We start from the raw sequence: 27,042 nt of genomic DNA, 5'->3' as shown, positions 1-27,042 counted from the left end.
GATGTATATATACCAATTCAACAATGTGGGAGAAGGATGCTATAGAAAGGCTTTCAGGGTTTATATATAAGTATATCCAGAAGGCATTTCTATTACTTTTATTTATTGTAGACAATGTCAGAGTGAGATACGATCTATCTGCATCCATAGATCCATAATCCGTCCCAGTCTGGGGCATTTCCATGATAGACAATACCTGTGGCTGGAGGCTCTACACCCAGGGCTGTACATCTGCAGGCCTGGAATTGCCAGTATTACAGGCAAGGGTTGGGAACTTGCCAAATTTACAGACTGTATGTGAGTTTGTGTGTGGGGTGACAGTTTACAGCAACCGTGTAAGTTTCTCCATCCGTAACTTTTCATGAGCCGATAATGCGGTAGGAGTTCCAAAATAACTACGCAAAATCGACAAAGAGACTCTCAGGATAATGGAGATTGCGAGTATTCCTGCTCCACAGTCCACATCCTCAGCCTGCAGCCCACACATGCTGAGCTCATAAACCTTTTATTAACGGGACACCAGCTCCTTTGTTATACTTTCTTCAACACATGAATATTATTGAATACTTTTCCAGTGACGTAAATAGCACTTCCATTTTACTTATTCTGCACAGGAGTCAATCTGATCTGCAAGTCTGAGCTCAACTCCTTCTTTGAAACAGAAAAATACAGAGACTTTGAGAGGTAGGTCCTTCCTCTTGCCTGGGAGACTGTATCTTGTACATGAGAAAAGTCCTGCTGGATTAGGATCAGGGCCCACCTTGTCCAGCATCATCTTCTCACAACGACCAGCCAAGGAGAAACCCCCCAGCAGGGCCAAGAGCTGTCTCCCCACTCAGGACTCCCAGCCCCTAGGATTCAGATGAATAATTCCTCCGTAGGGGAGGGGGACTAATAGCTGGGAACTGAAGGACTGCTACTGAAATGGTGGGTGGTTCTGAGAAGGTGGACACAATGGAGCTGCCTCAGGAAGTAAATGGTGCAGGATTAGGGAATGTGTGCAGTTGCTTGGAGTGTATCAGGAAGATGTTACACATCACGGAGGAAGGAGGGAACAATACAGATATTTAGCTTTTTCAGAGGAGGAGGAAGATGGAGAAAGTGTGTCCCTCCAGATGTTGTTCCAGTAGAACTCCCATCATCCCTGGCCATTGGCCATCCTTGCTTGGGCTGATGGTACTTTGAGTCCAGCCACATCTGGAGGGCCAGAGGTGCCCCACCTTAGCATAGATGGTTCCTCTAGGAGCTCAGACTCACTTTGGAGGTCCTGGTGGGTATAGATACCAAGGGTTACTGAGACACATTTTCAGGGATTATGTTTGATGCCTAGGCTCCAAATCCAAGGTGCCCATACTAAATGAAGGTTTTGATGATACCCTCAAAGAGGTCTGGTTTATATTCCAGAAGACGGCCAACCAGGGAATAGATGTGAAGGTTCTGAACTGAGTTACAATCGAGATTCTGAGTTACAGTTCAGGCTGAGAAATGGAGGCAGGGATCCTAAATGTCATCTAAAAATGGTTTCCCCCTCAGGCTCTCTTCTGGTGGAAGCATCTTTGACTGCACCTCCTCTCTCAAAAGTCAGATTCTGTCCTTCCACCCCTTTTGTTGACATCCATCTGCCTCGAGACACAATGTAGAGTCTCCATGAGGTTGAAGTCAAACAGGGGTGTTAGAAGCACAGCCGTGACCCCCGCAGAATACAAGCCTGGGCAGTGTGTGTGGAGGTCTTGGGCTGCCTACACGACAAGGCCATCGTCTCCAGCAGGGTGGCCCCGTTTAAAAATGCACAAATCCGGACAGAGTTGTTGAGCTTTTTAAAAATACAAATTCTCCCCAAAAGAAGCAGCTTTTGAGCTTTCCTGATGTTTCCCACCATAGAAATCTTCGGAATGTAATGGAGTCTGCCAGGCTTCCCTGTGCCGGCTTGAGCCTCAAGCTCTCTTCCTGGCTCCAAGCAGAGTATTGCAGCAGCGGTTTTGCCTTGTGTGGGTGATAAATCCCAGTCTGTACACAGGCTTCTTGCTTAATCTAAGAAGGCTTTCTTATGTACAGAAAAATCATCATAAATCACCCCGGAGATCGGGCGGACATTCTCTCCGGCTCAACAGCTAAAAGCGAAAGTAACTCGCACGCAAAGAAAGATTCCCGTATGTGAACAAAACCAGGCCTCAGGATGTGAGACGTCACACAGAACTGTTTAACCCTGTAAGTTCTGGTTCTCCTCACAAGAAACGGCAGCCTTGCCATACGTCTGGGTGGACCTTTTGCCGATCTTGTGAAAATCCTCCTCGATTCCCGGGGGGGGGGGGTGGGGAACAGACCTATGGCAGCCCTACCTTCTCAACCTTCTTGATATGGTCCAAAGGGAAGCAGAGCAATATTTTTGGCCCCAGCTTGGCCTCAGGAGTTACCGGAAGGAGGCGTAGAAGGACTCCACCCAACATGTTGCAATGTATTTGGACCGATAGAAGCTCCATATAAAGCACTCAGGAGTCCAGCTGTGTTGCAAGGAGGGCTTTATTCCAGCTGCAGTCCTGCACAATCATAAAGTACCATAAATCAGCCTTCTTACATACAGGGGAGAAGCCAGTGTGGAGAAGTCAAGCATACCTCTGTATACTAGCTGGCTATAGATCAATTTTGCAGCACCCCATCTCTTGGGATGCTGACTCCCCACATGAAACTCAGTCAGCATTTCCACTTAGCATAGTGTTAACTCCTTGATACCCACAACACTCCAACACAATCGTCTTAAGGACTCCACTCCCGATTCGTGTAGGGTTTACTGCTTAGCCTCTTCTTTTCCTGAAGATACTCACGCAAGGCTGCAAAGGTTTAGGATCAGAGTGGCTATTGGATGGGGTCCACACGCTTCCTTGTGCCTCACTGCTCCTCACTGGACCCTGGACCCCTGTGGAAAGCTCTCCGTCAGCTTCCTGTAGCAGAGTCTCGCAGCGGTAGAAAACTGTTGCAATGTGTGTGTGTGTGTAATAAATCAGTCTTTAATCGTGTAGAAAAACATTATAAATCAACCCGGCGAGAGAGCGCACATCTTGCTGCCTCGCCGTTAAAGCGAAAGAAGAAAAGACACAGAGAAAACACTCCCCTCTGCGAAACATAACCATGCCTCAGAATGTTAAGACGTCACTCAGAACTGCTTAACCCTGTAAGTTCTGATTCTCTTAACACCCCCTCTCGTCTTGCATTCTGAGGGGAACTGTGAACACACATTTACAGATCTCTGAGAATTCAACTCCTTTACCATTGCCTCTTGTCCCTTCCTGGCATCTTTCTCAGGCAACTGTTGAACCTCCTTGAACCTCCCAGGTTCGCACTGTGCGAAACCAACCCACGCACTGGTGGCCTGAAACCTCTCAGGTGGAACTCCCTTCGTGGTGCAAATGGACCGTTTGAGCACAAACTCAGGTGCTCCTTCTGACTCACTGTGGTCAGCAGGTGTGTCCTCCCCATCAGAATCCTCCCCCTCTGACTTAGCAAAGTACAGAAGGTCCGAAGACGCACTAACAGGAGACGAAGGCTCACTCTTGGGCTCTCTTTTAACAACCTGTGGAGATGCCCAACCCTGTTCTTGACCCTGTTCAGAGACTTGGTCTTCAGCAACAGGTTCAGCCTCTAGCTCTCCCTCCTCCTCAGAATCAGACAGACATTCTGAGAGAACATCATGACTTGCATGAATCTTTGACCAACCATTCTGCTCACAGAACTCAGCACGTTTACTGATCAGAATTCTGGTCTGATCACCTTCTGGATATGCAAACCTCCACCCCTTTGTCGCAGGTTCATACCCACAGAAGATCATTTTCTGGAACCTCTGGCCACCTTGCTTGCATTGAGCCTTTGGCACAGGCACTGAGGCCTGTGAACCAAACACACGGAAGAAATGCAGCTTCGGCTTCATTCCGTGAAGCAAGAAATACGGGGTGTCACCTACCACTGAATTGTAGGACCCGTTAAACATGAAATTGGCTGTCTTAACCGCCTCACTCCAAAAACTTTGAGGCAAACCAGAGTCAATCAGTAAGACCTGTGCTGTTTGGAACAGAGCTTCACTTCTGAGCTCTGCCACGCCCCTCTCCTGAGGAAAAGTAGCACCCGTCACCTTGTGACGTGTCCCCTTCTAACGGAAGAACCTCTGCAGAGCAGACCCAGTAAACTCTGCACCTCGGTCACTCTTGAACCCCTGCACTTTGGTGGAGAACCGTAGTTCCACTTCCACAACCCAATCTTTGATCAGTTGCGCTGCTTCTCCTTTTGTTTTCAGCGAAAAGGACCAGCCATTCTGGCTAAAATCATCTTGCAGCGTCAGCAGAAACCTGGCCCCGCCCAAACTCTCTGGCATGGGCCCAAAAAGGTCTGTGTGCACAAGCTCAAAAGGTTTCGTGGTTACCCTCTCCACCCTGGGATAACTGCACCCTTTTACCTTGGCCTTGCTGCATGCCCTACAATCTAGGGATTGGTTACATGGGTTCATTCTGCACCCTACTGTGTACTGGCGCAACTTCTGTACATCTTCCAAAGAGCTATGTGACGATCTCTTGTGCCACTCTCAGCATTCCCCTCACCCTCCAGAGGTGTCTCCAGAAAAAAGAGATTGTTCTGGCATGCAACACTGACGAGTTGTCTCCCACCCCTGGAAATAGTACAGACATCATTTTCAAAGCAAACCTTGTACCCCTGCTTCAAGAGACAAGATACAGACAAAAGACAGTGTTTCATCTCAGGCACAACGTAAACTTCCAACTCCGCCTGCAAGAAAGAAACATAAACATTTGCCACATTAGATAAAGACTTCTGTGACCCATCAGCAAAAACAACTTTGCTCCCAGCTGAAACAGCCCTGCAGTTCCACAGTTCGACAGCAGGTGTCGCTGTTATCAGGTGATGGCTCGCTCCAGAGTCTATGACCCAGCGCATCATTCTGTTCTCACTGGAACTCTTTATTATTGCCATAGAGGCTGTCAGGTGATAAGGACCGTCTTCACTCCCTAAGTCACGTCCTCCTCTCGCTTTCCCACGCTGGTCTCCTGTCCTGGACTGGTTGCCATGGGAAACGACCTTGGAGACATCCTGCCTAGCCTCCCTGGCTCTCTGCGGGCAGGAACGACGCAGATGGTCGGGAGAATTGCAAACAAAGCAGCGACGAGTGGAAAAAAACTGAACTGGGCTCCCAGCTGGCCTGGCCCCCCTTCTGCGACCGGATGGGCTCTCTGTGCCAGCCCTGCCCCCTCTGAAATGGCGTTCCTCCTCGTCACACACAGTGGAAAACTTTACAAACTTGCTTTTGGTTTTCACTGCCCCCCCGACTTTGCCTGCAGCTCTCCTTGAGGCTGTGACTTCAGGGACATGGGCAACCGCCCCTTCTGGGCTTATAACTTCTTCAGGGTCCTGGCCTCCTGCTGAGCTTTTACACAAACCCCATAGCAGCTCCCAGGCAGCCTTAGCTGACTCAACGCCCTCCAAATGAGGCAACAGCGAAGCGTCCACGCTTGACTTCAACATGCAGAATTCCCTTTGCATTCTCTGCTTGCTATCCTCCGGCAAAGCAGCCTCAAAGCCTGCTGCGTCACCCCCAGCAGCAACTGGCGTGGGGGGTGCTGGCTCCTTCTGGGCTGTACTCCAGAGCCCTGTGGCCAAAAACCACCCCCTCACTCTTCTTACCCAGATGTTCCAGGAATGGATTGTGAGCTTTTCAAACAGAGCCTCAAAGAACTCCTGGCCGTCTGCCATCTTCTCCCCGGGGCTGAGCGTACTCACGTAACCAGCAGCTCCTTCTGGCACCCGGTTCACGGAGATCCGATCCTCCCAGCGAGCTCCTCCTTGCCTCAAACGTTAGGCACAGCTCCAGCTGGCTCCAGCCTCCTCTCAGCTGGCTTCCACACACACCGGCACGATAAGGCAACAGCTTCAAAGCTTTGCTGACCTCCCATAACCTGTGGCTATTGGATGGGGTCCACACGCTTCCTTGCGCCTCACTGCTCCTCACTGGACCCTGGACCCCCGTGGAAAGCTCTCCGTCAGCTTCCTGTAGAAGAGTCTCGCAGCGGTATAAAACTGTTGCAATGTGTGTGTGTGTGTGTAATAAATCAGGCTGCAAGCAAGCGTTCTTGCTTATCTCTTAACAGTCTTTAATCGTGTAGAAAAACATTATAAATCAACCCGACGAGAGAGCGCACATCTTGCTGCCTCGCCGTTAAAGCGAAAGAAGAAAAGACACAGAGAAAACACTCCCCTCTGCGAAACATAACCACGCCTCAGAATGTTAAGACGTCACTCAGAACTGCTTAACCCTGTAAGTTCTGATTCTTTTAACATTCTTCTACTGCTTGGCCTCCCTTCCCAGGTTGATGAGCCCCTCACTTCCCTCTACGGCACTTGCATAAAACCCATTGGACTCACTATTGGTCTCGTCTGCTCAATGTGCCAGAGCCTGTCATCGCATGCAGCGAAAGTCCCCGACGCACCAAGGGATTGAGACCCATAAATTATCCTCAACTGGTTTAGTTGGCTTGTCAAAGCTTTTCCTGGGTTGTGTCTGCTGTTGCATGCTGACAGCTTCTAGGACCCACAGGTGAGAATACAGGTTGGGGATGAATGGTGGACCAATTACCCCAGAAGGAGCCCTATATGTCCCCCACAAGAGGTACTACCACAGCCCCAACACCCCATGACATAATACTATTAATGTATTTGATGTCTCAGGAATAAATTTGTGTATCCAGCAATAAAACTAACAGCTTCATCCCATGAATGAATCAGTGCTAAATATCCAAGTTTCCATTAAGTACAGTTATATATTGATGTTTAATATGGAGCTTCTTCAGTGTGACACAGATTCCGCATTGAAATAGAGGAGGTACGTCCAGGAGTGAGGCAAATGGAGAAAGGACAGTGAGAGAGGCCTGGGCAGAGAATTTACACTAGGATAGTCCTGTGTCAGAAAACGGGCACGAGGTCAGGTGGCACATCATAATTATAAATACTAATTGGGATGAGTGCCAATTGAACTTGATGTGTGTCATATTCCTCTGTTCTCTCCCTTGAAACCCCAACAGGATTTTGTCTCCCTGCAGTCTGAAGCAGACGATGGAGAAGACAGGCAAGAGTTCTGGGGGGCCATCTGTAAATTCAAAAGGAATAACGAAGAAACCATTTGAATGTATAGAGTGTGGAAAGAGCTTCGCTCATAGTGGGAAACTTCGACTACATCATCGAACTCACACAGGGGAAAAACCATTTAAATGTTTGGAGTGTGGAAAGAGCTTCAATCGAAGTGAAACTCTTAGAATACATCATCGAACTCACACAGGGGAGAAACCATTTAAATGTATAGAGTGTGGAAAGAGCTTCGCTCATAGTGGGAAACTTCGAATACATCATCGAACTCACACAGGGGAAAAACCATTTAAATGTTTGGAGTGTGGAAAGAGCTTCAATCGAAGTGAAACTCTTAGAATACATCATCGAACTCACACAGGGGAGAAACCATTTAAATGTATGCAGTGCGGGAAAACCTTCAGTCAAAGGGGACACTTAAGACTACATCAACGAACTCACACAGGGGAAAAACCATTTGAATGTATAGAGTGTGGAAAGAGCTTCAGTCGAAGGGGAAACCTTAGAATACATCAACGAACTCACACAGGTGAGAAACCATTCAGATGCATGGAGTGTGGAAAGAGCTTCAGTGATAGTGGGAAACTTAGAATACATCAGCGAACTCACACAGGGGAGAAACCATTCAGATGTATAGAGTGTGGAAAGAGCTTCTCTAATAGTTGGAAACTTCGACAGCATCATCTGACTCACACAGGGGAGAAACCATTCAGATGCATGGAGTGTGGAAAGAGCTTCAGTGATAGTAAGAAACTTCGGCTACATCATCAAACTCACACAGGGGAAAAACCATTTAAATGTATAGAGTGTGGAAAGAGCTTCAGTCAAAGTGGACACTATAGACTACATCAACAAACTCACACAGTGGAGAAACCATTTAAATGTATAGTGTGTGGAAAGAGCTTCAGTCAAAGTGAGAAACTTCAACAACATCATCGAACTCATGCAGGGGAGAAACCATTTAAATGTATGCAGTGTGGGAAAAGTTTCAATCATAGCGGAAACTATAGACTACATCAACGAACTCACACAGGAGAGAAACCATTTGAGTGTATAGAGTGTGGAAAGAGCTTCACTCATAGAGGGCATCTTCGAATACATCATCGAACTCACACAGGGGAAAAACCATTTAAATGTTTGGAGTGTGGAAAAAGCTTCAGTCAGAGTTCAAGCCTTAGAATACATCATCGAACTCACACAGGGGAAAAACCATTTAAATGTATAGAGTGTGGAAAGAGCTTCAGTGAAAGTGGGAAACTTCAGCTACATCATCGAACTCACACAGGGGAGAAACCATTTGAATGTATAGAGTGTGGAAAGAGCTTCGCTCATAGAGGGCATCTTCGAATACATCATCGAACTCACACAGGGGAAAAACCATTTGAATGTATAGAGTGTGGAAAGAGCTTCAGTCGAAGTGGAACCCTTAGAATACATCATCGAACTCACACAGGGGAAAAACTATTTAAATGTATAGAGTGTGGAAAGAGCTTCAGTGAAAGTGGGAAACTTCAGTTACATCATCGAACTCACACAGGGGAGAAACCATTTGAATGTACAGAGTGTGGAAAGAGCTTCAGTCAAAGTGGACACTGTAAACGACATCAGCGAACACACACGGGACAAACCATTTGAATGTATAGAATGTGGAAAGAGCTTCGCTCATAGTGGGAAACTTCGACGACATCATCTAACTCACACAGGGGAGAAACCATTCAGATGCATGGAGTGTGGAAAGAGCTTCAGTGATAGTGGGAAACTTCAACTACATCATCGAACTCACACAGGGGAAAACCATTTAAATGTATAGAATGTGGAAAGAGCTTCAGTCTAAGTGAAACCCTTAGAAAACATCAGCGAACTCACACAGCGGAAAAACCATTTAAATGTATGGAGTGTGGAAAGAGCTTCGCTCATAGTGGGAAACTTCGACGGCATCATCTAACTCACACAGGGGAGAAACCATTTGAATGTATAGAGTGTCGAAAGAGCTTCAGTCAAAGTGGAACCCTTAGAAAACATCAGTGAACTCACACAGGGGGAAAACCATAGTGTGGAAAGAGCTTCAGTCAAAGGGGAAACCTTAGAATACATCAGCGAACTCACACAGGGGAGAAACCATTCAGATGCATGGAGTGTGGAAAGAGCTTCAGTGATAGTGAGAAACTTCGGCTACATCATCAAACTCACACACGGGAAAAACCATTTGACTGCATAGAGTGTGGAAAGAGCTTCAGTTGAAGTGAAAACTGTTGGTTATTTGCTGTTTAGTAGCGCTGCAGAGATCTTGCTGGGGAGACCATGCATTAAAAAGGGACTAAAAAATAACTTAAACAAGGTTTTAATAACAAAAACAAAAACTCCTTATACACTAAATACATCAACAAGAAACCAGACCCAACCACCAACCCATCCCCCAGGGTAATGAGGGAGCTAGTTGCTGCTCATTATATACTATGCCCAAATGCTGACACAGCTTGATTAACACAACTCAGCAGCACCTGCTATGTTTCACAGCTGTAAGACTGGGTCTCGTTATTTGCCCTGGCTCTGGCCCTTAAAGACATACACAACTTGTAAAACAATAATGAACTTTCACATTTTAAAGTGACCATTCAACATTTCCCCTGCGGTTCATTATTGTGGAACAAAAACATAAAGCATATTTTGTACATGTCTTTCATGTGTAACCTTTGGAAGAGCGTTAGTAAAAATGTCTGCAATTTGATTGTCACCTGGAACATATTGAAATACAATCGTTTCATCAGCAATTAGTTTCTTTGCAAACTGTAAACATAACCAGACTCTAGTGCGCTGTGTATTGTGGAGTGTGGAAAGAGCTTCAGTCAAAGTGAGAAACTTTGACGACATCATCTAACTCACACAGGAGAGAAACCATTTAAATGTATAGAGTGTGAAAAGAGCTTCAGTGATAGTGGACACTATAGAGTACATCATCAAACTCACACAGGGGGAAAACCATTGAATGCATTGAGTGTGGAAAGAGCTTCAGTCGAAGTGGACAATATAGACAACATCAACGAACTCACACAGGGGAAAAACCATGACATCAACGAACACACACGGGAAAAACCATTTGAATGTATAGTGTGGAAAGAGCTTCAGTTGAAGTGAAAACCTTAGAACACATCATCAAACTCACACAGGGGAGAAACCATTTAAATGTACAGAGTGTGGAAAGAGCTTCAGTCGAAGTGGACACTATAAAATTCATCTACAAATTCACATGGGTGAAACGCTTTAAATGTAAGGAGTACGGAAAGTAATGCGGGTAACATCTTAAAATAGTAGAATACAAGATGCAGTGTAATGTTAGGGGTGTGTGTCATCTGAAGAGCTGGTGGTGAATAATGGTGGGCTGAGTGTCACATGGTTTTTGGTCTTTGGTGGAGAGATTGGAAATGTTCATGTTTGAGGTTGGGATGTGAGAGTTGTGAAAAGTGGAGTGTGAGACTTTGTGTTGCTTTGGATGCACAGTTGTTTAATATACGAAGAGTCGCATCACTACCATTGTTATAATTGCAATAAAGGAACAATTAAGACACAGAAATCTGAAAGCTTCTTCCTACATGCAGACGGTAGTCTTGAAACCCTTGTATCGCTGCTGCTGCTGCTGCTGCTGCTGCTGCACTGTGAGTTGGGAAGGCCGCTTCCTCCTCAGGCTAATTCCACCTGGCCCAGGGGGCGGGGCCTAGACTGACTCCCACCGCCACAGCTTAAGAGGCCTCATGAGGCACTGGGACATCGCTGGGTGTTGAGGAAGGCCGCTCCCTCCTGTAGGCCCACTCCACCAGGCCTAGGAGGCGGGGCCCACACCCGCTATGGCTACAGCTTTAAGCACACTGGTGCTGCTGCAGCAAATGTTTAAAATGTTTTTATATGTTTTAAAGTGTTTTAAAGGGGTTTTTAACTCTACTTTGTTGTACCACTGTGAACAGTGGTTTTCATTGATGTATTTCTATTTTGTTCCATTTTATTTTGGTTTGGGGTTGGATATTGAGTGGGGTGGGGATTGGTTTTGTTTGGTATAAATTGTTTTTGGTTTGTTTTGTTTTTCTATTTTGTAAATGGAGGTTGGTATGAGGCTTGGGATTGCTACTGTGGTGGGGCGAGGGAGGTATGGCGGTGGGGGCAGATGTCATAGGCGAAGGGGATCGAGATACGGATATGCTCGTACCCCTTCCAATCTGCGCCCCATCCCGAGGGACGAGGGTAGGATGAGCAAGGATTACTCACCTCTGTCACTGGTGTTGTGCAATGCCAGGTCTATAGGCAACAAAACCGCCTCCCTGCAAGATTTCTTCACCTCGCAGGGGGTTGACCTGACTTGTGTGACGGAGACCTGGGTGCGCGAAGGGGATACTGTTGCCTTGCGAGAGATGGCGCCCCCGGGTTTCTCCGTCCTCCACCAGTTGCGAACTGTGGGCCGGGGGGGAGGGGTGGCATTATTAATCCAGGAAGATTGTTCTTTCAGGGCTCTACCATCGCCATTGATCCCTGGCATTGAATGTGTTGGCCTAGTGTGGGGCTCCGAGGTGAGCTTGGCTGTCTGGCTGGTGTACCGGCCACCTAGCGCACCAGCAGCCACCCTGTCAGGCCTGCTGGTGGCCGGCTGGGCCTTGGAGTTCCCTAACCTACTGGTATTGGGGGACTTCAACGTCCATGCTGACGCCACTCCCTCCTCACAGGCTCTGGACCTGGTGTCTTCCATGGCGACACTAGGGCTCTCCCAGTTTGTTTCGGGCCCCACACATCAAGCAGGCCACAAGCTGGATCTGATCTTTGGCGTCGGTATAGATGTGATCATGTCTCCTTTGATGAAGGTGCCATGGTCTGATCACTACGCTCTGAAAGCCAGGATTGATTTTCCATCCCCACCCTGCTTAGGTGGCGAGCCAATTTGGGCTCGCCCGCAGAGGCTGATGGACCCTGATAGATTCCGTCAGGCCTTGTGGGACCTTGCTTCCCTTGGCGACTCATTGACTGAGCTTGTTGAGGGCTGGAATATCCAGCTCCTGGCAGCCATTGATGAGATCGCACCTAAGCGCCCTCTGCGACCCCGCAGAAACCGGGCTCCCTGGTTTACCGAGGAGCTCCGGAAAATGAAGCGGGACCTCAGACGGCTAGAGCGAGTATGGCGGGGTGCCCGTGACGGAGCCTTGAGAACATCTTATAGGGTTTTTATGAAAACCTATGAGATGGCAATGAAGGCCGCTAAGAAGTCCTACTTCTCGGCCTCCATTGCCTCCGCTAGCTCTCGCCCAGCGCAATTATTTAGTATAATTAGGTCTTTAACGTCCCTTGAAGGACAGCCAAATTTAAATAACAATCTGACACACAGCTGTGAGGCATTTGCGAGCTTTTTTGCGGAGAAGGTCCTGTTGCTCCGCCATGACCTCCCTGCCAATTTGGATACAATAAAGGAACTGGAGGCCCCTCGACTGTCCTCGGGTCCAGTATTGGACCACTTTGACTGGATATCCCCAGCTGATGTGGACAGACTCCTCCGAGCTGAAAAGCCCACCACCTGTCCTCTTGAACCGTGCACGTCTTGGCTGATTAGAGCGTGTGCAGACGAGGTGCGGGCCCCCCTGGGTGATATCATCAATTTGTCCCTTGGCACCGGGATATTCCCAGGGGAACTGGAGGAGGCAGTGGTGCGCCCGCTCTTAAAGAAAACATCATTAGATCCCTTAGATCTATCCAATTACCGCCCAGTTTCGAATCTTCCATTCCTGGGTAAGGTGATTGAGAGAGCGGTTGCTGAACAGCTTGGTAGGTTTCTGGATGAAACATCGGCCCTGGATCCATTCCAGTCCGGCTTCCGCGCTGGTCATGGGACCGAGACGGCTCTGGTCGCCCTAACAGATGATCTCCGCAGGCAGCTGGATCGAGGCGGGTTGGGGCTGCTGATTCTTCTAGACCTGTCAGCAGCCTTCGACATGGTCGATCACGAACTCCTGGACCACCGCCTTGCTGATGTTGGGATTCAGGGCACAGCCCTTCAATGGCTGCGCTCGTTTCTCTCTGGTCGGGGACAGAGGGTGGCGCTTGGGGGAGAATTGTCATCGCGCCACTCCTTGGCGTGTGGAGTGCCTCAGGGTGCAATTATCTCCCTGATGCTTTTTAACATCTTTATGCGCCCCCTTGCCCAGCTTGTCCGGAGTTTTGGGCTGGGTTGCCATCAGTATGCCAATGACACCCAACTCTATCTGTTGAGTGGATGGCCATCCTGACTCGGCCCCAGACACACTGGCGAGATGTCTGGAAGCTGTGGCTGGATGGTTACGTGGGAGCCGGTTGAAGTTAAACAACTTCGAAGACAGAGGTCCTCTGGCTGGGACGGGGCGATATGGGATTGAGGGGGCAACTCCCATCTATTGCGGGGGTGCAATTAGTGCCAGCACCGTCTGTTAAGAGTTTGGGTGTAATCTTCGATACCTCCCTCTCTACGGAGGCGCAGATTACAGCTATAACAAAGGCAGCATTTTTTCATCTCCGCCAAGCTAAGCAGTTGGCTCCTTATCTCTCTCGCCCTGACCTAGCCACTGTGATCCACGTGACGGTCACCTCCAGACTGGATTATTGTAACTCGCTCTACGTGGGGCTACCCTTGAGACTGACCCAGAAACTCCAGCGGGTGCAGAATGCTGCGGCGAGACTCCTTATGGCCTTATCGCTGCGAGATCACATTCATCCGGTACTATACCAGCTGCACTGGCTCCCGGTGGAGTACAGGATCAGGTTTAAGGTGCTGGTTTTAACCTTTAAAGCCCTATACGGCCTAAGACCCTCGTACCTACGGGACCGCCTCTCCTGGTATGTCCCACAGAGGAACTTACGGTCTGCAAATAAAAACATCTTGAAGATCCCAGGCCACAGAGAGGTTAGGCTGGCCTCAACTAGAGCCAGGGCCTTTTCGGCCGTGGCTCCAATCTGGTGGAACGCTCTGTCACAAGAAACCAGGGCCCTGCGGGACTTGACATCTTTCCGCAGTGCCTGCAAAACAGACCTGTGCCACCAGGCCTTTGGTCAGGGCGCAGCCTGACCCCCCTCCTCTGGCAATCTGCACAGAATTTTGCTTATTGGTTGCCATAAATTTGATTTTAATTAATTTTTATAATGAAATGTTTTTAGAATCGTTGGATTATTTTGATTGTTGTTAGCCGCCCTGAGCCCAGCTTCCGCTGGGGAGGGCGGGATATAAATAAATTTTATTATTATTATTATTATTATTATTATTATTATTGTATATAGTTTATATTGTATGAATTAAATGTGTTACTGCACTTCCTCATTTTTGGCTACGTCAAGGGTGAAGTGTTGAAATAAAACATGATCTCTGGTGGCATCATATAGCTTGTAGCTGGGACCCAGATACAAAGCCTGCTTGCACCCGTGACTGGAACCAAGTGGTAGTCTAAATGTGGTTTGCCTTTTTAGTTTTATAAGATATGAAACTCGCTTATGCTTGCAATTGGAACCCATATTGGTTAACACACAAAACTAGGGTGTGCTGCTTTTGTCAATAGGTAAATTCTGGGGGTGGGACTTGGACCAAATAAGGGCAATAAGGAATGGGCATCGGGATCCTGGGAAATGAGTATAATCGGGCGGTCTGATAGGCTGTAACCTCTGCGCTGCCCTCCAGCCAATTGGAGGACAGAGGAGGGACATTTGCCCCCCCGGGGGGGGGGGGGAGGATAAACACCTGTGTTGTTCTGACCTGGCTGTGCCTGAATAGCTCCCCCATGCTTGCAGAGATGCTTCTCTTTAAATAAACTTTGCTACTTCACCAATGGGCTCAGAATTTATATGAAAGGCTTCTAGGGCTTTCAGCTTTAGGAGCCAGTGTTTTATTCCTCACACAGAGCAGAGAGTGGGCACCGCCAGAGCCTCTGGCAGCAAAGTGCCCGGCGGTGGCACAGGTGTGTGTTAAATGCTTCACTGTAAGCTCCTAGCCAATTATCCCCCAAATAAGAGACACAAGGGGAGAAACCATACGGATGATGATTATGTGGAAAGATGTTCAGGCAGGTCCCAAACTTGGAATGCTAAGGGACAACTGTGGGAATGTTAAGGATAGTAGGAAAGGATATGTTGAATAAGTGATATCCTTCCTTCACACACGCTAGTGAGTGATGTAGCAGAGCAGTTTCCCCTCAATATAGCAGGAAGATAGTTTGCAGATTCGTTTGAATCTCTTTAGTTAAGTCATCAAATCTGGCTTGCCCAGATGGATTATTCCTCGTGTCCCCTTTTGGTTAAAATAATATTTATTAAAGTTTCAAAAAAGTTACAAGAATAAGAGAAAAAAAGAAAAAAAGAGAGAGAAAATACAGAAAAGTAAAAACAATTAAAAACAAATCCACCTTTCCATGGCTTGTCTTTCATTAACTTGTTTCCCTGACCTCCTCACGCCTCCCTTTTTTGTATTCTGCCAGTCATTTCCGCCAGTTCCATGTACTCCATCACCTTCATCTGCCATTCTTCCCGGGTGGGTAGATCTTGTGTCTTCCAATACTTTGCAATAAGTATTCTTGCTGCTGTTTATTCCTTGTTTCCCCTTTTATCCCTCTTAAAAGACACAAGATTCTTTCCTTAAAAAGTAACAAAATTTTTACTCACATTCCATTTCACAATTTGATCCCTGAAAGGCCGGCTTTACTTTAGCGTTAACATTAAGCATTAACATTAAGCGTTGTTAGGTGTCAGCTTCATTCTGGAGCTGACAGAGGCTGGGAATCTAAAGCAGGCAAAGGGAGATAAGGACACTGGAATGGGAGCTGGAATGGGAGAGGGAGGGGGGGCAGCTGAGTGGCATAGCTTCAGAGAACAGAGAGCAAGTAGCAGATACCAATCTTAGCTCAGAGACAGAAGGAGAGAGGCCAGGAATGTTGTTGTTGTTTAGTTGTGTCCGACTCTTCGTGACCCCATGGACCAAAGCACGCCAGGCACTCCTGTCTTCCACTGCCTCCTGCAGTTTGGTCAAACTCATGCTGGTAGCTTCGAGAACACTGTCCAGCCATCTCGTCCTCTGTCGTCCCTTTCTCCTTGTGCCCTCCATCTTTCCCAACATCGGGTTCTTTTCCAGGGAGTCTTGTCTTCTCACGAGGTGGCCAAAGTATTGGAGCCTCAGCTTCACGATCCGTCCTTCCAGTGAGCACTCAGGGCTGATTTCCTTAAGAATGGACAGGTTTGATCTTCTTGGAGTCCATGGGACTCTCAAGAGTCTCCTCCAGCACCATAATTCAAAAGCATCAATTCTTCGGCGATCAGCCTTCTTTATGGTCCAGCTCTCACTTCCATACATCACTACTGGGAAAACCATAGCTTTTACTATACGGACCTTTGTTGGCAAGGTGATGTCTCTACTTTTTAAGATGCTGTCTAGGTTTCTCATTGCTTTTCTCCCAAGAAGCAGGCGTCTTTTTATTTTGTGGGTGCTGTCACCATCTGCAGTGACCCATGGAGCCCAAGAAAGTAAAATCTCTCACCTCCTCCATTTCTTCTCCTTCTATTTACCAGGAGGTGGTCATGATCTTCGTTTTTTTGATGTTGAGCTTCAGACCATATTTTTGCGCACTCCTCTTTCACCCTCAATAAAAAGTTCTGCTGGATTTCTCAGAGGCCTTTAATACCATTGACCACAACAACCTCCTGGAACGTGTAGAGGAGCTGGGAGCTGGCGGCACTGTTATGCAGTGGGTCCGCTCCTTTCTCCTGGGTCGTATCCAAAAGGTGGTGTTGGGGGATGAGTGTTGGACCCCTGGGCTCTCACTTGTGGGGTGCCACAGGGTTCCATCCTCTTCCACATGCTGCTGGGAGAGATCTTCAAGGGGGTGGGATTGGTGTTCATCAATATGTGGATGATACCCAGTTCTACCTCTCTTTCAAATCGGAACCAGTGAAGGTGTGCAAGTCCTGTGTGAGTGTCTGGAGGCAGTTGCAGGATATATAGCAGTTAACGGATTGAGGTTGAATCCTGACAAGACAGATGTACTGTTTTGGGGGACGGGGCAGGCAAGATTGGAGAATTCCTGGTCCTGAAAGGGGTTACTGTGCCCCTGAAGACAACTGCTATAGACATAGGAAAAACAATCATTAGAAAACAAATATTGATATATACAGTATTTATGAAGGCAACCCAGTTTAGGGAAGTTTTTTATGTTGATGTTTCATTGTTTAAATAAATAATAATAGTCACACATACATATATACGTATATTATTTAAACTATGCAAATAATTGCATGGTCCCTGCATCTTATTAAAGGTGCCCCTGCCCGTACGGGCCAGTCTTGACAGAGTCTAGGGTTGTGCGCTCATCTCACTCTAGAGGCTGGGAGCCAGCGCTGTCCGCAGACACTTCCAGGTCACATGGCCAGCGTGACAAAGCTTCTCTGGCGAGCCAGCGCAGCACACACAGATACACCGTTTACCTTCCCGCTAGTAAGCGGTCCCTATTTATCTACTTGCACCCGGGGGTGCTTTCGAACTGCTAGGCTGGCAGGCGCTGGGACAGAGCAACGGGAGCGCACCCCGCCGTGGGGATTCAAACCGCCGACCATGCGATCCGCGAGCCCTAGGCGCCACCCGTGTCCCTCCTGCATCTTATGACTGCCTCCTTATTACCTAGCCCAGTCTTAAGCAGACATGGATTATGTCCTCCTTCTTCTTCTGGCCTTTTTGAGGAGCCAGGAAGAGTCTCCGTAAGACCCTCAACTTAACTCTATTAAAATGATACAATAACAAAAGTAAGTAACGGGAAATAAGTGTGCAGCTGCCACCCTGCTGTGGAGGGAAACATAAATCCATCAGCTCACACACAACTAGGAAGCCAGCCCCCCACTCCCGCCCCCATTTCCACTCTCCGCTGGGGGGAGAGAGGCGACTTGGGGGGAGGAGGGGCCAAGAGCAGGAGGCCAGAGGCAGCGCCATCTCTTCCTGTTTCCATCCCAACACAGGCAAGGGCTGCTCTGCGAACGTAGCTCTAGAGGCGCGCGCCTTCGACAAGGAACCCGAAGTGTCTATAGGTCGGAAGTTTCCAGGGGGCCCAAAGGACCCCTGGGAAAGTGGGAGGTTTTCCGAAGGGGAGGAGGGGTGTGGGTTGACTCGTTCCCCCCACCCCCCTACTCCGCTTTATTTTGGGGGGAAGGACACCGGAACAGCGAGCAAGGGAGGCGGAGGTCCAGAGAGGACAAAGAGGTAAGGAGGCTGCGGGGGGAAAGGGGGCGATTTAGGGGGAAGGGAAAGAGGAGAAGACAGAGACCCCTCCCGGGAACAGAGCCATAGCTAGGGGGGTGGCCAGCCGGGGGTGGCGGCTGTTTTTTGCACCAGGTGACGCCTCCAGCAGGGCGCCGTTGAGGATGTCTTTGTGGTGTTACGGCAAAATCTGGGTGCGAGGCTGCTCTGCCACCCAGCTCATCGGACTAAGTCCGTGGGTCCCTGCGGAGGAAAATGCGCTCAGCCGGAGACAGGAGCAAACAGCAGAAGATCCAAGTTTATTGCGCAACAGGTTCAAGGCGAGATTGAACAGTGAGAAAGGGGTGACATGAGTTTTTGAAACTCCCTCCATGTCCCAGAATACAGTGCAGAAAACGTCAGGAATACATCACAAGAGGTGGGATTACACAGATCAGCACTTCAGTAAGGTAGGGGTTGCATAGAGTAAAGAGATATGCATAAACGTTTCCTGAGTACAGGTGATGGCAAGACAATGGCACAGATATCATCGCCCGTTACCTAGCATTGCCCGGAGGAAGGGCTTGACTGGACCATCTGACAGGATTAAGGTTTTCCTGTGTACGTGACCTGTCGGTTCGAGGATTATGGCGCTGAGGGTAGCATCATGGAGTCCGGAGGGAAGAATATAATTTTATAAAGTTAAGGGGTATAGTGTGGTGCTTGTGCAGCAGTGTGAGGTTTCAGGAGCTGGGCGCCGTCGAGGTCATCGCCTCGGGCCCCCTTTCAAAGAGGAGGAGGTGAGGAAAGGTGCCCCCCCTTCCTTCCGTATCAGTGGGGACGCAAATATCCCCAATTTGGTCTTTGACTCGGGGGAAATCCAGCCTAGTTTCACCCCTGCCCGCAAAAAAGCCCCTCTCCTGGGCCTCATAAGCAGGGGCTCCGATCCCCGCAATCCTGCTGCGAAGCGGGGGCCCAACACCTGCAGGGATTGCGTGGCAGGATCTCCTTTGCAGCCCCCCACCCACCCATGTTTCTTTTTCCTGGGGGTCCAGGAGGTGCTCAAGGCCCCCGATCTGTGCACTCCAGCTGCCATCTCCTTTGCAGCGCCCTCCCCTCCGCACGAGTCTCTTTTCCCCGGGGGCTCAAGCCATTCTCGGCAGCCCTGCACCCCTTGGGCGCCTTTGCGAGAAGGAAAACGTGATGCCCACCAACGGGGTCCCCCCCCCGGATTTGATCCCAGGACCCAAACATGAGGCGCCCCGCTCTCTGCCCTTCCCCGCCTGGCCGGAATCCCTCAAGGCGCAGGAGTGGAGTCCACGAAAGGGTTAAAGGAAGTGAAATAGGGCTGGATAGAGCCCCCCCTCCCTCTCCCGCCTCCCTGCCCGTCTTGGGAGGCTCCTCCGGATGGAGAGGTTGGTGCGCAGAGGGCGAGGGGTGAGCGGTGCCAAGGGGGTCTCTGGGGACGGAGGGAGGAGGGCAGAGGAAACTGGGGGGCTGAGGGAGGAATGGCAGCATCCCTGGGAGATAGAAGCCCAGCAGAGCAGAGAGGGAGGGAGGGAGGAAGGGAGGGAGGGAGACTCTTCCTTTTGGAGAGATGTCTCCATCCTTGGGCAGCGGAGGAGGAATCTCCGCTGGTGGGTCTGCCTTGGCTTCTCCTTCCTGCCCACTCGTTCAAATTGACCAGAGGGAGATGCCTGATAAAGGGGGGGGGTCCACTGATTCCCCCACTCTTTCCTCCCTGGAAGCTCAATACTCTCCCCACTGATCCTCAGCTGCATTGTTGTGTTTAGTCGTGTCTGAATCTTCTGGCACTCCTGTCTTCCACTGCCTCCCGCAGTTTGGTCAAACTCATGTCGGTAGCTGCGAGAACCCTGTCCAACCATCTCGTCCTCTGTCGTCCCCTTCTCCTTGTGCCCTCCATCTTTCCCAACATCAGGGTCTTTTCCAGGGAGTCTTCTCTTCTCATGAGGTGGCCAAAGCATTGGAGCCTCAGCTTCACGATCTGTCCTTCCAGTGAGCACTCAGGGCTGATTTCCTGAAGGCCATGATCTTCGTTTTTTTCCAGTGGCCATGATCTTCGTTTTTTTGATGTTGAGCTTCAGACCATATTTCGTGCTCTCCTCTTTCACCCTCATTAAAAGGTTCTTTAATTCCTCCTCACTTTCTGCCATCATGGTTGTGTCATCTGCATATCTGAGGTTGTTGATATTTCTTCCAGCAATCTTAATTCCGGTTTGGGATTCATCCAGCCCAGCCTTTTGCATGATGAATTCTGCATATGTTAAATAAGCAGGGAGACAATATACAGCCTTGTCATACTCCTTTCCCAATTTTGAACCAGTCAGTTGTTCTATATCCAGTTCTAACTGTAGCTTCTTGTCCCACGTAGAGATTTCTCAGGAGACAGATGAGGAGATCAGGCACTCCCATTTCTTTAAGAACTTTCCATAGTTTGCTGTGGTTGACACAGTCAAAGGCTTTTGCATAGTCAATGAAGCAGAAGTAGATGTCTTTCTGGAACTCTCTAGCTTTCTCCATAATCCAGTGCATGTTTGCAATTTGGTCTCTGGTTCCTCTGCCTCTTCTAAATCCAGCTTGCACTTCTGGGAGTTCTCGGTCCACATACTGCTTGAGCCTTCCTTGTAGAATTTTAAGCATAACCTTGCTAGCGTGTGAAATGAGTGCAATTGTGTGGTAGTTGGAGCATTCTTTGGCACTGCCCTTCTTTGGGATTGGGATGTAGACTGATCTTCTCCAGTCCTCTGGTCATTCCAAACTGAGTTTTCCAAACTTGCTGGCATATTGAGTGTAGCACCTTAACCGCATCCTCTTTTAAAATTTTTAATAGTTCACCTGGAATACCATCACTTCCACTGGCCTTGTTATTTGCAGTGCTTTCTAAGGCCCATTTGACTTCACTCTCCAGGATGTCTGGCTCAGTGGTGGAATTAGGCATAGCTAAAAATTACTTATCCATGCAAATTGAGAAGGGCAAAAATGGATCTTTTCTGGTTCATCAAACCGCAAAAATTGATAATCTTGTTGAAATGCTATGTTTAGAAAATGCAAATTGGAAGGAAACACCACTGCTGAGTTTTCCAAATAGTCAAACCGTTGGTCCACCTTGGAGAGCAGAAGAGAGAAAAAGGTGGAAGGTCCTGAGGAGGGAGGGAGGAGGAGGCCTTCTCCAAAGCAGCTCTTTGCTTCTGGAAGCCCCGCCCAGGAAGTAGGCAGAGACCTCTTCCTCTCTCTCAGCCTCCCATTCCACTGCTTGGTTAATCGATGATAGTGCTGCTGCTGCTGCTGCTGTATATATACACCAATTGAGGAATATGGGAGAAGGATGCTATAGAAAGGAGAAAAAGCTGGTTAGTTGGTGGTGGTGCTGATGATGTATATATACCAATCCAGGAACATGCGAGAAGGATGCTATAGAAAGGTTTTCAGGGTTTATCCGCAAGTATATCCTGAAAGCATTTCTATTACTTTTATTTTTTGCAGGTAATGTAAGAGTGGGTTACAAACTGAGATACAATCTATCAGCATACAAAGATCCATAATCCGCCCCAGTCTGGGGCATTTCCGTGATAGGCAATACCTGTGGCTGGAGGCTCTACACCCAGGGCTGTGCATCTGCAGGCCTGGAATTGCCAGTATTACAGGAAAGGGGTGTGGGCTTGCCAAATTTACAGACTGTATGTGAGTGAGAGTTTATGTGGGGGGTGATAGTTTACAGCAACCGTGTAATTTACTCCATCCGTAACTTTTCATGAGCCGATAATTGCAGTAGGAATTCCAAAATAACTATGGAAAATCTACAAAGAGACTCGCAGGTTAATGGTGGCGTGAGCTTTCCTGGTCCACATCCTCAGCCTGCAGCCCACAAATGCTGAGACCATCATACTTTTATTAGCTCTTAACGGGACACCAGCTACTTTGTTATAACTTTCTTCAACAGAATACTTTTACAGTGACATAAATGGCACTTCCATTGTACTCATTCCAAACAGGAGAGACTCTGGTCTGCAAGTCTGAGATCAACTCCTCGCTTGAAACAGAAAAATACAGAGATCTTTTTCCTGGACCAATTGAGATGTAAGTCCTTCCTCTTGCCCGGGAGACTGTATCTTGTAGGTCTTGTTTCAGTTTGTGGGAACATGAAAAAAGTCCTGTTGGATTAGGATCACGGCCCACCGCGTCCAGCATCCTCCTCTCACGAGGACCAGCCAAGGAGAAACCCCCTAGCAGGGCCAACAGCTGTCTCCCCACTCAGGATTCCCAGCCCCTAGGATTCAGATAAATAATTCCTCTGTAGGTGGAGGGGTAACATGGCCAGAAGGTGGGATAACCGAAGGACTCCTACTGAAATGGTGCGTGGTTCACAAGGCAGCAGCCTCAGGGCTTAAATGGTTTCAGGATTAGGGGATGTGTGCTGTTGGTTGGAGTGTACCTGGAATAATGTGCAGAAACCACTTTCTTGACCATTGGATCCACGCTTGGTGTCATCCGCTAAATCCACCAGAACTTGTCTTCACATACAGAGGAAAGCCCTAACTCCCTAAGGGTTTGAGACCCATTGACTATCCTCAACAGGTTTAGTAAGCCAATCAAAACTATTCCCTGGGTTGTGTCCGCTGTTGCATGCTGCCAGCTTCTAGGGCTCACCGGAGAGAGCTGAGTGCAGGGTGGGAAGCCTTATATGTCCCCCACGAGAGGTACTACCCCTGCCCCAGCACCCAGTGACATAATGCTATCAATGTACTGTATTTTTTGCTCTATAAGACTCACTTTTTCCTTCCAAAAAAGAAAGGGGAAATGTGTGTGCGTCTTATGGAGTTAATGCAAGCTGTGCAGCTATCCCAGAAGCCAGAACAGCAAGAGGGATTGCTGCTTACACTGCGCAGCGATCCCTCTTGCTGTTCTGCCTTTTGAGATTCAGAATATTTTTTTTCTTGTTTTCCTCCTCCAAAGACTAGGTGCATCTTGTCGTCTGGTGCGTCTTATAGAGCGAAAAATACGGTATTTAAGATAGATTAGGAATAAATTTGTGCCTCCAGAAATAACAGTTAACAGCTTCATCCCATGAATGAATCAATCCTATATATCCAAGGTTGAAGTTTCCATTAAGTACAGTTATACAGGGTGAGTCCTATAAAAGAGGCCCCATGGATACAGAGGACACATGTTCCACGGGGGCTCCTTATATTGACATTTAATATCGAGGTTTTCCAGTGCCATACATATTCCCCATTGAACCATAGGTGGTTCATCCAGGAATCCTTGACCACTCACTCCAAAGGAAAAAGGAACGTGAGAGAGGCCTGCACAGAGGATTTCCACTGGAATATTCCAGTGTCACAAGATGAACATAAGATCAGGTGGCACATCATAATTATAAACAACAATTGGGGTGGGTGTTTCAGTTTCAGATTCCCTAAATTGAAACCCGCTTTCCTTCTGCATTTCCAGCTCTTCCCATGCAATGCAAGGCTGACAAGGAGCGGTCCAGATCCAAGAACATTTTCCTTCCTGAGCACTCATTTAGCCGTCCCCAGGCACCAACCCTTACCACTATTTCACTGACAGACCCATACCACAGTCCCCAGAAGTGACTCAGACCTGGGTATCCCAAGATGGTTACTATGGACCTACAGTCACTATGGTTACTATGGACCTACTATGGACCTCTTGTCACGTTCGGTTTAGGTTACATCTTTTCAGGTGGCATCCCATGGTGACCCAGAAGTACCGGAAAGGGTTACTTCCGGGTTTCACCGCATGCGTATGCGCTCAAAATGACGCCACGCGCATGCGCAGAAGCGGCGAATCGCAACCCGCACAGACGCGGGTTGCGTTCTGTTCATGTTGCGAATGGGGCTCCGGGAACGGATCCCGTTCGCAACGAGAGGTGCCACTGTACTGAGGTGAAAGGGACTGTGCAGGTGATTAATAAAGATCTAGGGGATAAAGGGGTTAAAATGTGGCCCAGGAGATGAAGGATATCATGCAAGGCAGAGGATGAAAAATTGCATTAGGAACGCTGAAGCTGAGAAATAGGATTATGAAAGGTTGATGATGCATTACTATTATTTAACATTACCGTATTTTTCGCCCCATAGGGCGCCCTGGCCCATAGGACGCACCTAGTTTTGAGGGGGGGGGAGCTTCCCCCGACCCCAGCCCCCAGAACAGGCAGCTCTCCGCAAGCTTTGGGAGACTGGCGCGACTTCCCGCCGGGCTCCCACGGCTTGCGGATATCTGCCTGAAGCCCAAACCAGGTCGGGGAACAGCAGGATGGCGGCGCTGTGCCTCCCCGCTGTCCCCCGAGCTTGTGGGGCTGGCGGCAGGGAGAAGCGCGTTTCTCCCCAGCGCCAGCCTCCAAACCAGGTCTGGGGACAGCGGGATGGCGGCGTTCCGACCCCTCTCGCTCTCCAGGCTTCAGCGAAAGCCTGCATTCGCCCCATAGGACGCACACACATTTCCCCTTCATTTTTGGAGGGAAAAACTGTGTCCTATAGGGTGAAAAATACGGTAATCTCCTAAACATGTGGGACATAGGGAGGATGCGGGGGGATGTATAAGATGTTAAAATAAGACAATATGCTAATTGCACTTGATTTTTGTCACATTCCTGTGTTCTGTTCCTTAAAACACCTACAGGATTCTATTTTCCTGCACTCTAAAGCAGACGATGGAGAAGAAAGTCAGAATTCTACAGGGCCTCCTTACTCCAGATCAACAGACTCACACAGGGAAGAAACCATTTAAATGCATGGAGTGTGGAAAGCAGTTCACTTATAGTGGAAATCTTAGAAAACATAAACGAACTCACACAGGGGTTAAACCATTTAAATGTTTGGAGTGCGGAAAGAGCTTCAGTCAGAATGGAAACCTAAGACAACACCAACGAACTCACACAGGGGAGAAACCCTTTAAATGCATGGAGTGTGGAAAGAGCTTCGGTGAAAGTGGGACACTTAGAAAACATCAACAGATCCACACAGGAGAGAAACCATTTAAATGTATGGAGTGCGGGAAGAGCTTCATTGAAAGTGGGACACTTAGAAAACACCAGCGGACTCACACAGGGGAGAAACCATTTAAATGTACAGAGTGTGGAAAGAGCTTCAGTCAGAAGGGAAACCTTAGAGAACATCAACGAACTCACACCGGGGATAAACCATTTAAATGCGTGGATTGTGGGAAAAGCTTCACGTTTAGTTCAACATTCAGACAACACCAACGGACTCACACAAGGGAAAAACCATTGAAATGCGGGAAGAACTTCCCTGATACTGGAAATCTTGGAGAACACCAACAAACTCACACAGGGGGGAAACCATTTAAATGTATGGAATGTGGAAAGACCTTCAGTCAAAAAAGAAACCTTAGACAACACAAGCAAACTCACATGGGAAAGAAACCATCCACATAGGGATAAAACCCTTTAAATACAGAGTGGGGACAAATCTTAACTTGGTGGAGCACTGTGAAAATATCAATGGACTCACAGAGAGGGGAAACCATTCAAATGTATGGAATGCAGAAGGAGCTTCACTTATAGTGGGACACTTAGAAAACATCAACAGACTCTCAGAGGTGCAAAATCATTTAGATGTCTGGAGTGTAAAACATGTTTCCCTTAGAGTTCACTCTTCTTCACATCATTGAACCTAATTAGGGGGAAATAAATGTTATTTATTTAATGGTGGGACACAGGTGGCGCTGTGATCTAAACCACAGAGCCTAGGGCTTGCTGATCAGAAGGTTGGTGGTTCGAATTCCTGTGACGGGGTGAGCTCCCATTGCTTGGTCCCTCTCCTGCCCACCTAGCAGTTCGAAGGCACGTCAAAGTGCAAGTAGATAAGTAGGTACCGCTCTGGTGGGAAGGTAAACGGCATTTCCGTGCGCTGCTCCGGTTTGCCAGAAGCGGCTTAGTCATGCTGGCCACATGACCCGGAAGCTGTCTGCGGACAAACGCCAGCTCCCTCGGCCTATAGAGCGAGATTAGCGCCGCAACCCCAGAGTCGTCCACGACTGGACCTAATGGTCAGGGGTACCTTTACCTTTAAATGTTAAATGCATAGATGTTCTGGTATTTGTATATAAACTTGTATTATTATTGTTATTATTATTATTATTATTATTATTATTATTATACTATTTTAGTATTTATACCCTACCCATATGCCTGGGTTCCCCCAGCCACTCTGGGCAGCTTACAGCATATTTAAAATGTGCAGATAACGTCCTACAATAGTAGGTATAATATAAGATGCAATGTAATGTTAGGAAGGGGGAGAGTGTGAATCTGAAGTGCTGGTGGTGAGTGGCATGCGATGAGAGTTACCGTATTTTTCGCACCATAGGACGCACCGGACAATAGGACGCACCTTGTTTTAGAGGGGGGAGAACATGAAAAAAAATTCTCCCCCTCTCTGCCCAGCGCCCCTTCAGCGATGCGGCAGGAGGCGCTGCGCAGAGAGGGGGAGAATTTCCCCCCTCTTGTTTTCCCGCTCTAAAACAAGGTGCCGTTTAAGGTGCGTTCAGGCAGCTACCTTGGAAGCCTGGAGAGCGAGAGGGGTCGGTGTGCACCGATGCCTCTCGCTCTTCAGGCTTCAGGTTCCTTTCGACCTGCTCTTTGGGGCTGGCGGGGGGAAGCTCACCACTAGCCCCAAAGAGCAGGTCAGGGAGCAGCG

General features: G+C 48.3%; 2 protein-coding genes across 5 annotated transcripts in view; both read left to right on the top strand.

Moving 5' to 3' along the window:
* LOC307207930 (uncharacterized protein) overlaps positions 1-27,042 on the top strand; it is a 50,332-nt gene that overhangs the window by 22,516 nt on the left and 774 nt on the right. For 3 of the 4 annotated variants that reach the window (XM_079962264.1, XM_079962265.1, XM_079962266.1), the window contains 3 exons: positions 615-684; positions 6,365-6,592; positions 7,077-10,561. In XM_079962264.1, coding sequence (XP_079818390.1) covers positions 6,462-6,592; positions 7,077-8,772 — 1,827 coding nt within the window. In that variant the 5' untranslated portion in view covers positions 615-684; positions 6,365-6,461 and the 3' untranslated portion in view covers positions 8,773-10,561. The remainder of the gene's footprint in view (positions 1-614; positions 685-6,364; positions 6,593-7,076; positions 10,562-27,042) is intronic. The other variant, XM_079962263.1, reaches the window with a different exon arrangement.
* On the top strand, positions 19,657-26,428 carry LOC307208986 (uncharacterized protein). The gene is made up of 3 exons (XM_079964053.1): positions 19,657-19,755; positions 22,354-22,438; positions 25,004-26,428. Coding segments are annotated over exons 2-3 (777 nt in total). The 5' UTR covers positions 19,657-19,755; positions 22,354-22,436; the 3' UTR covers positions 25,779-26,428.

Source organism: Podarcis cretensis (assembly GCF_951804945.1).
Source record: "Podarcis cretensis genome assembly, chromosome: 2".
Classification (NCBI taxonomy): Eukaryota; Metazoa; Chordata; class Lepidosauria; order Squamata; family Lacertidae; genus Podarcis; species Podarcis cretensis.
This window is presented reverse-complemented; position numbering and strand designations above follow the sequence as displayed.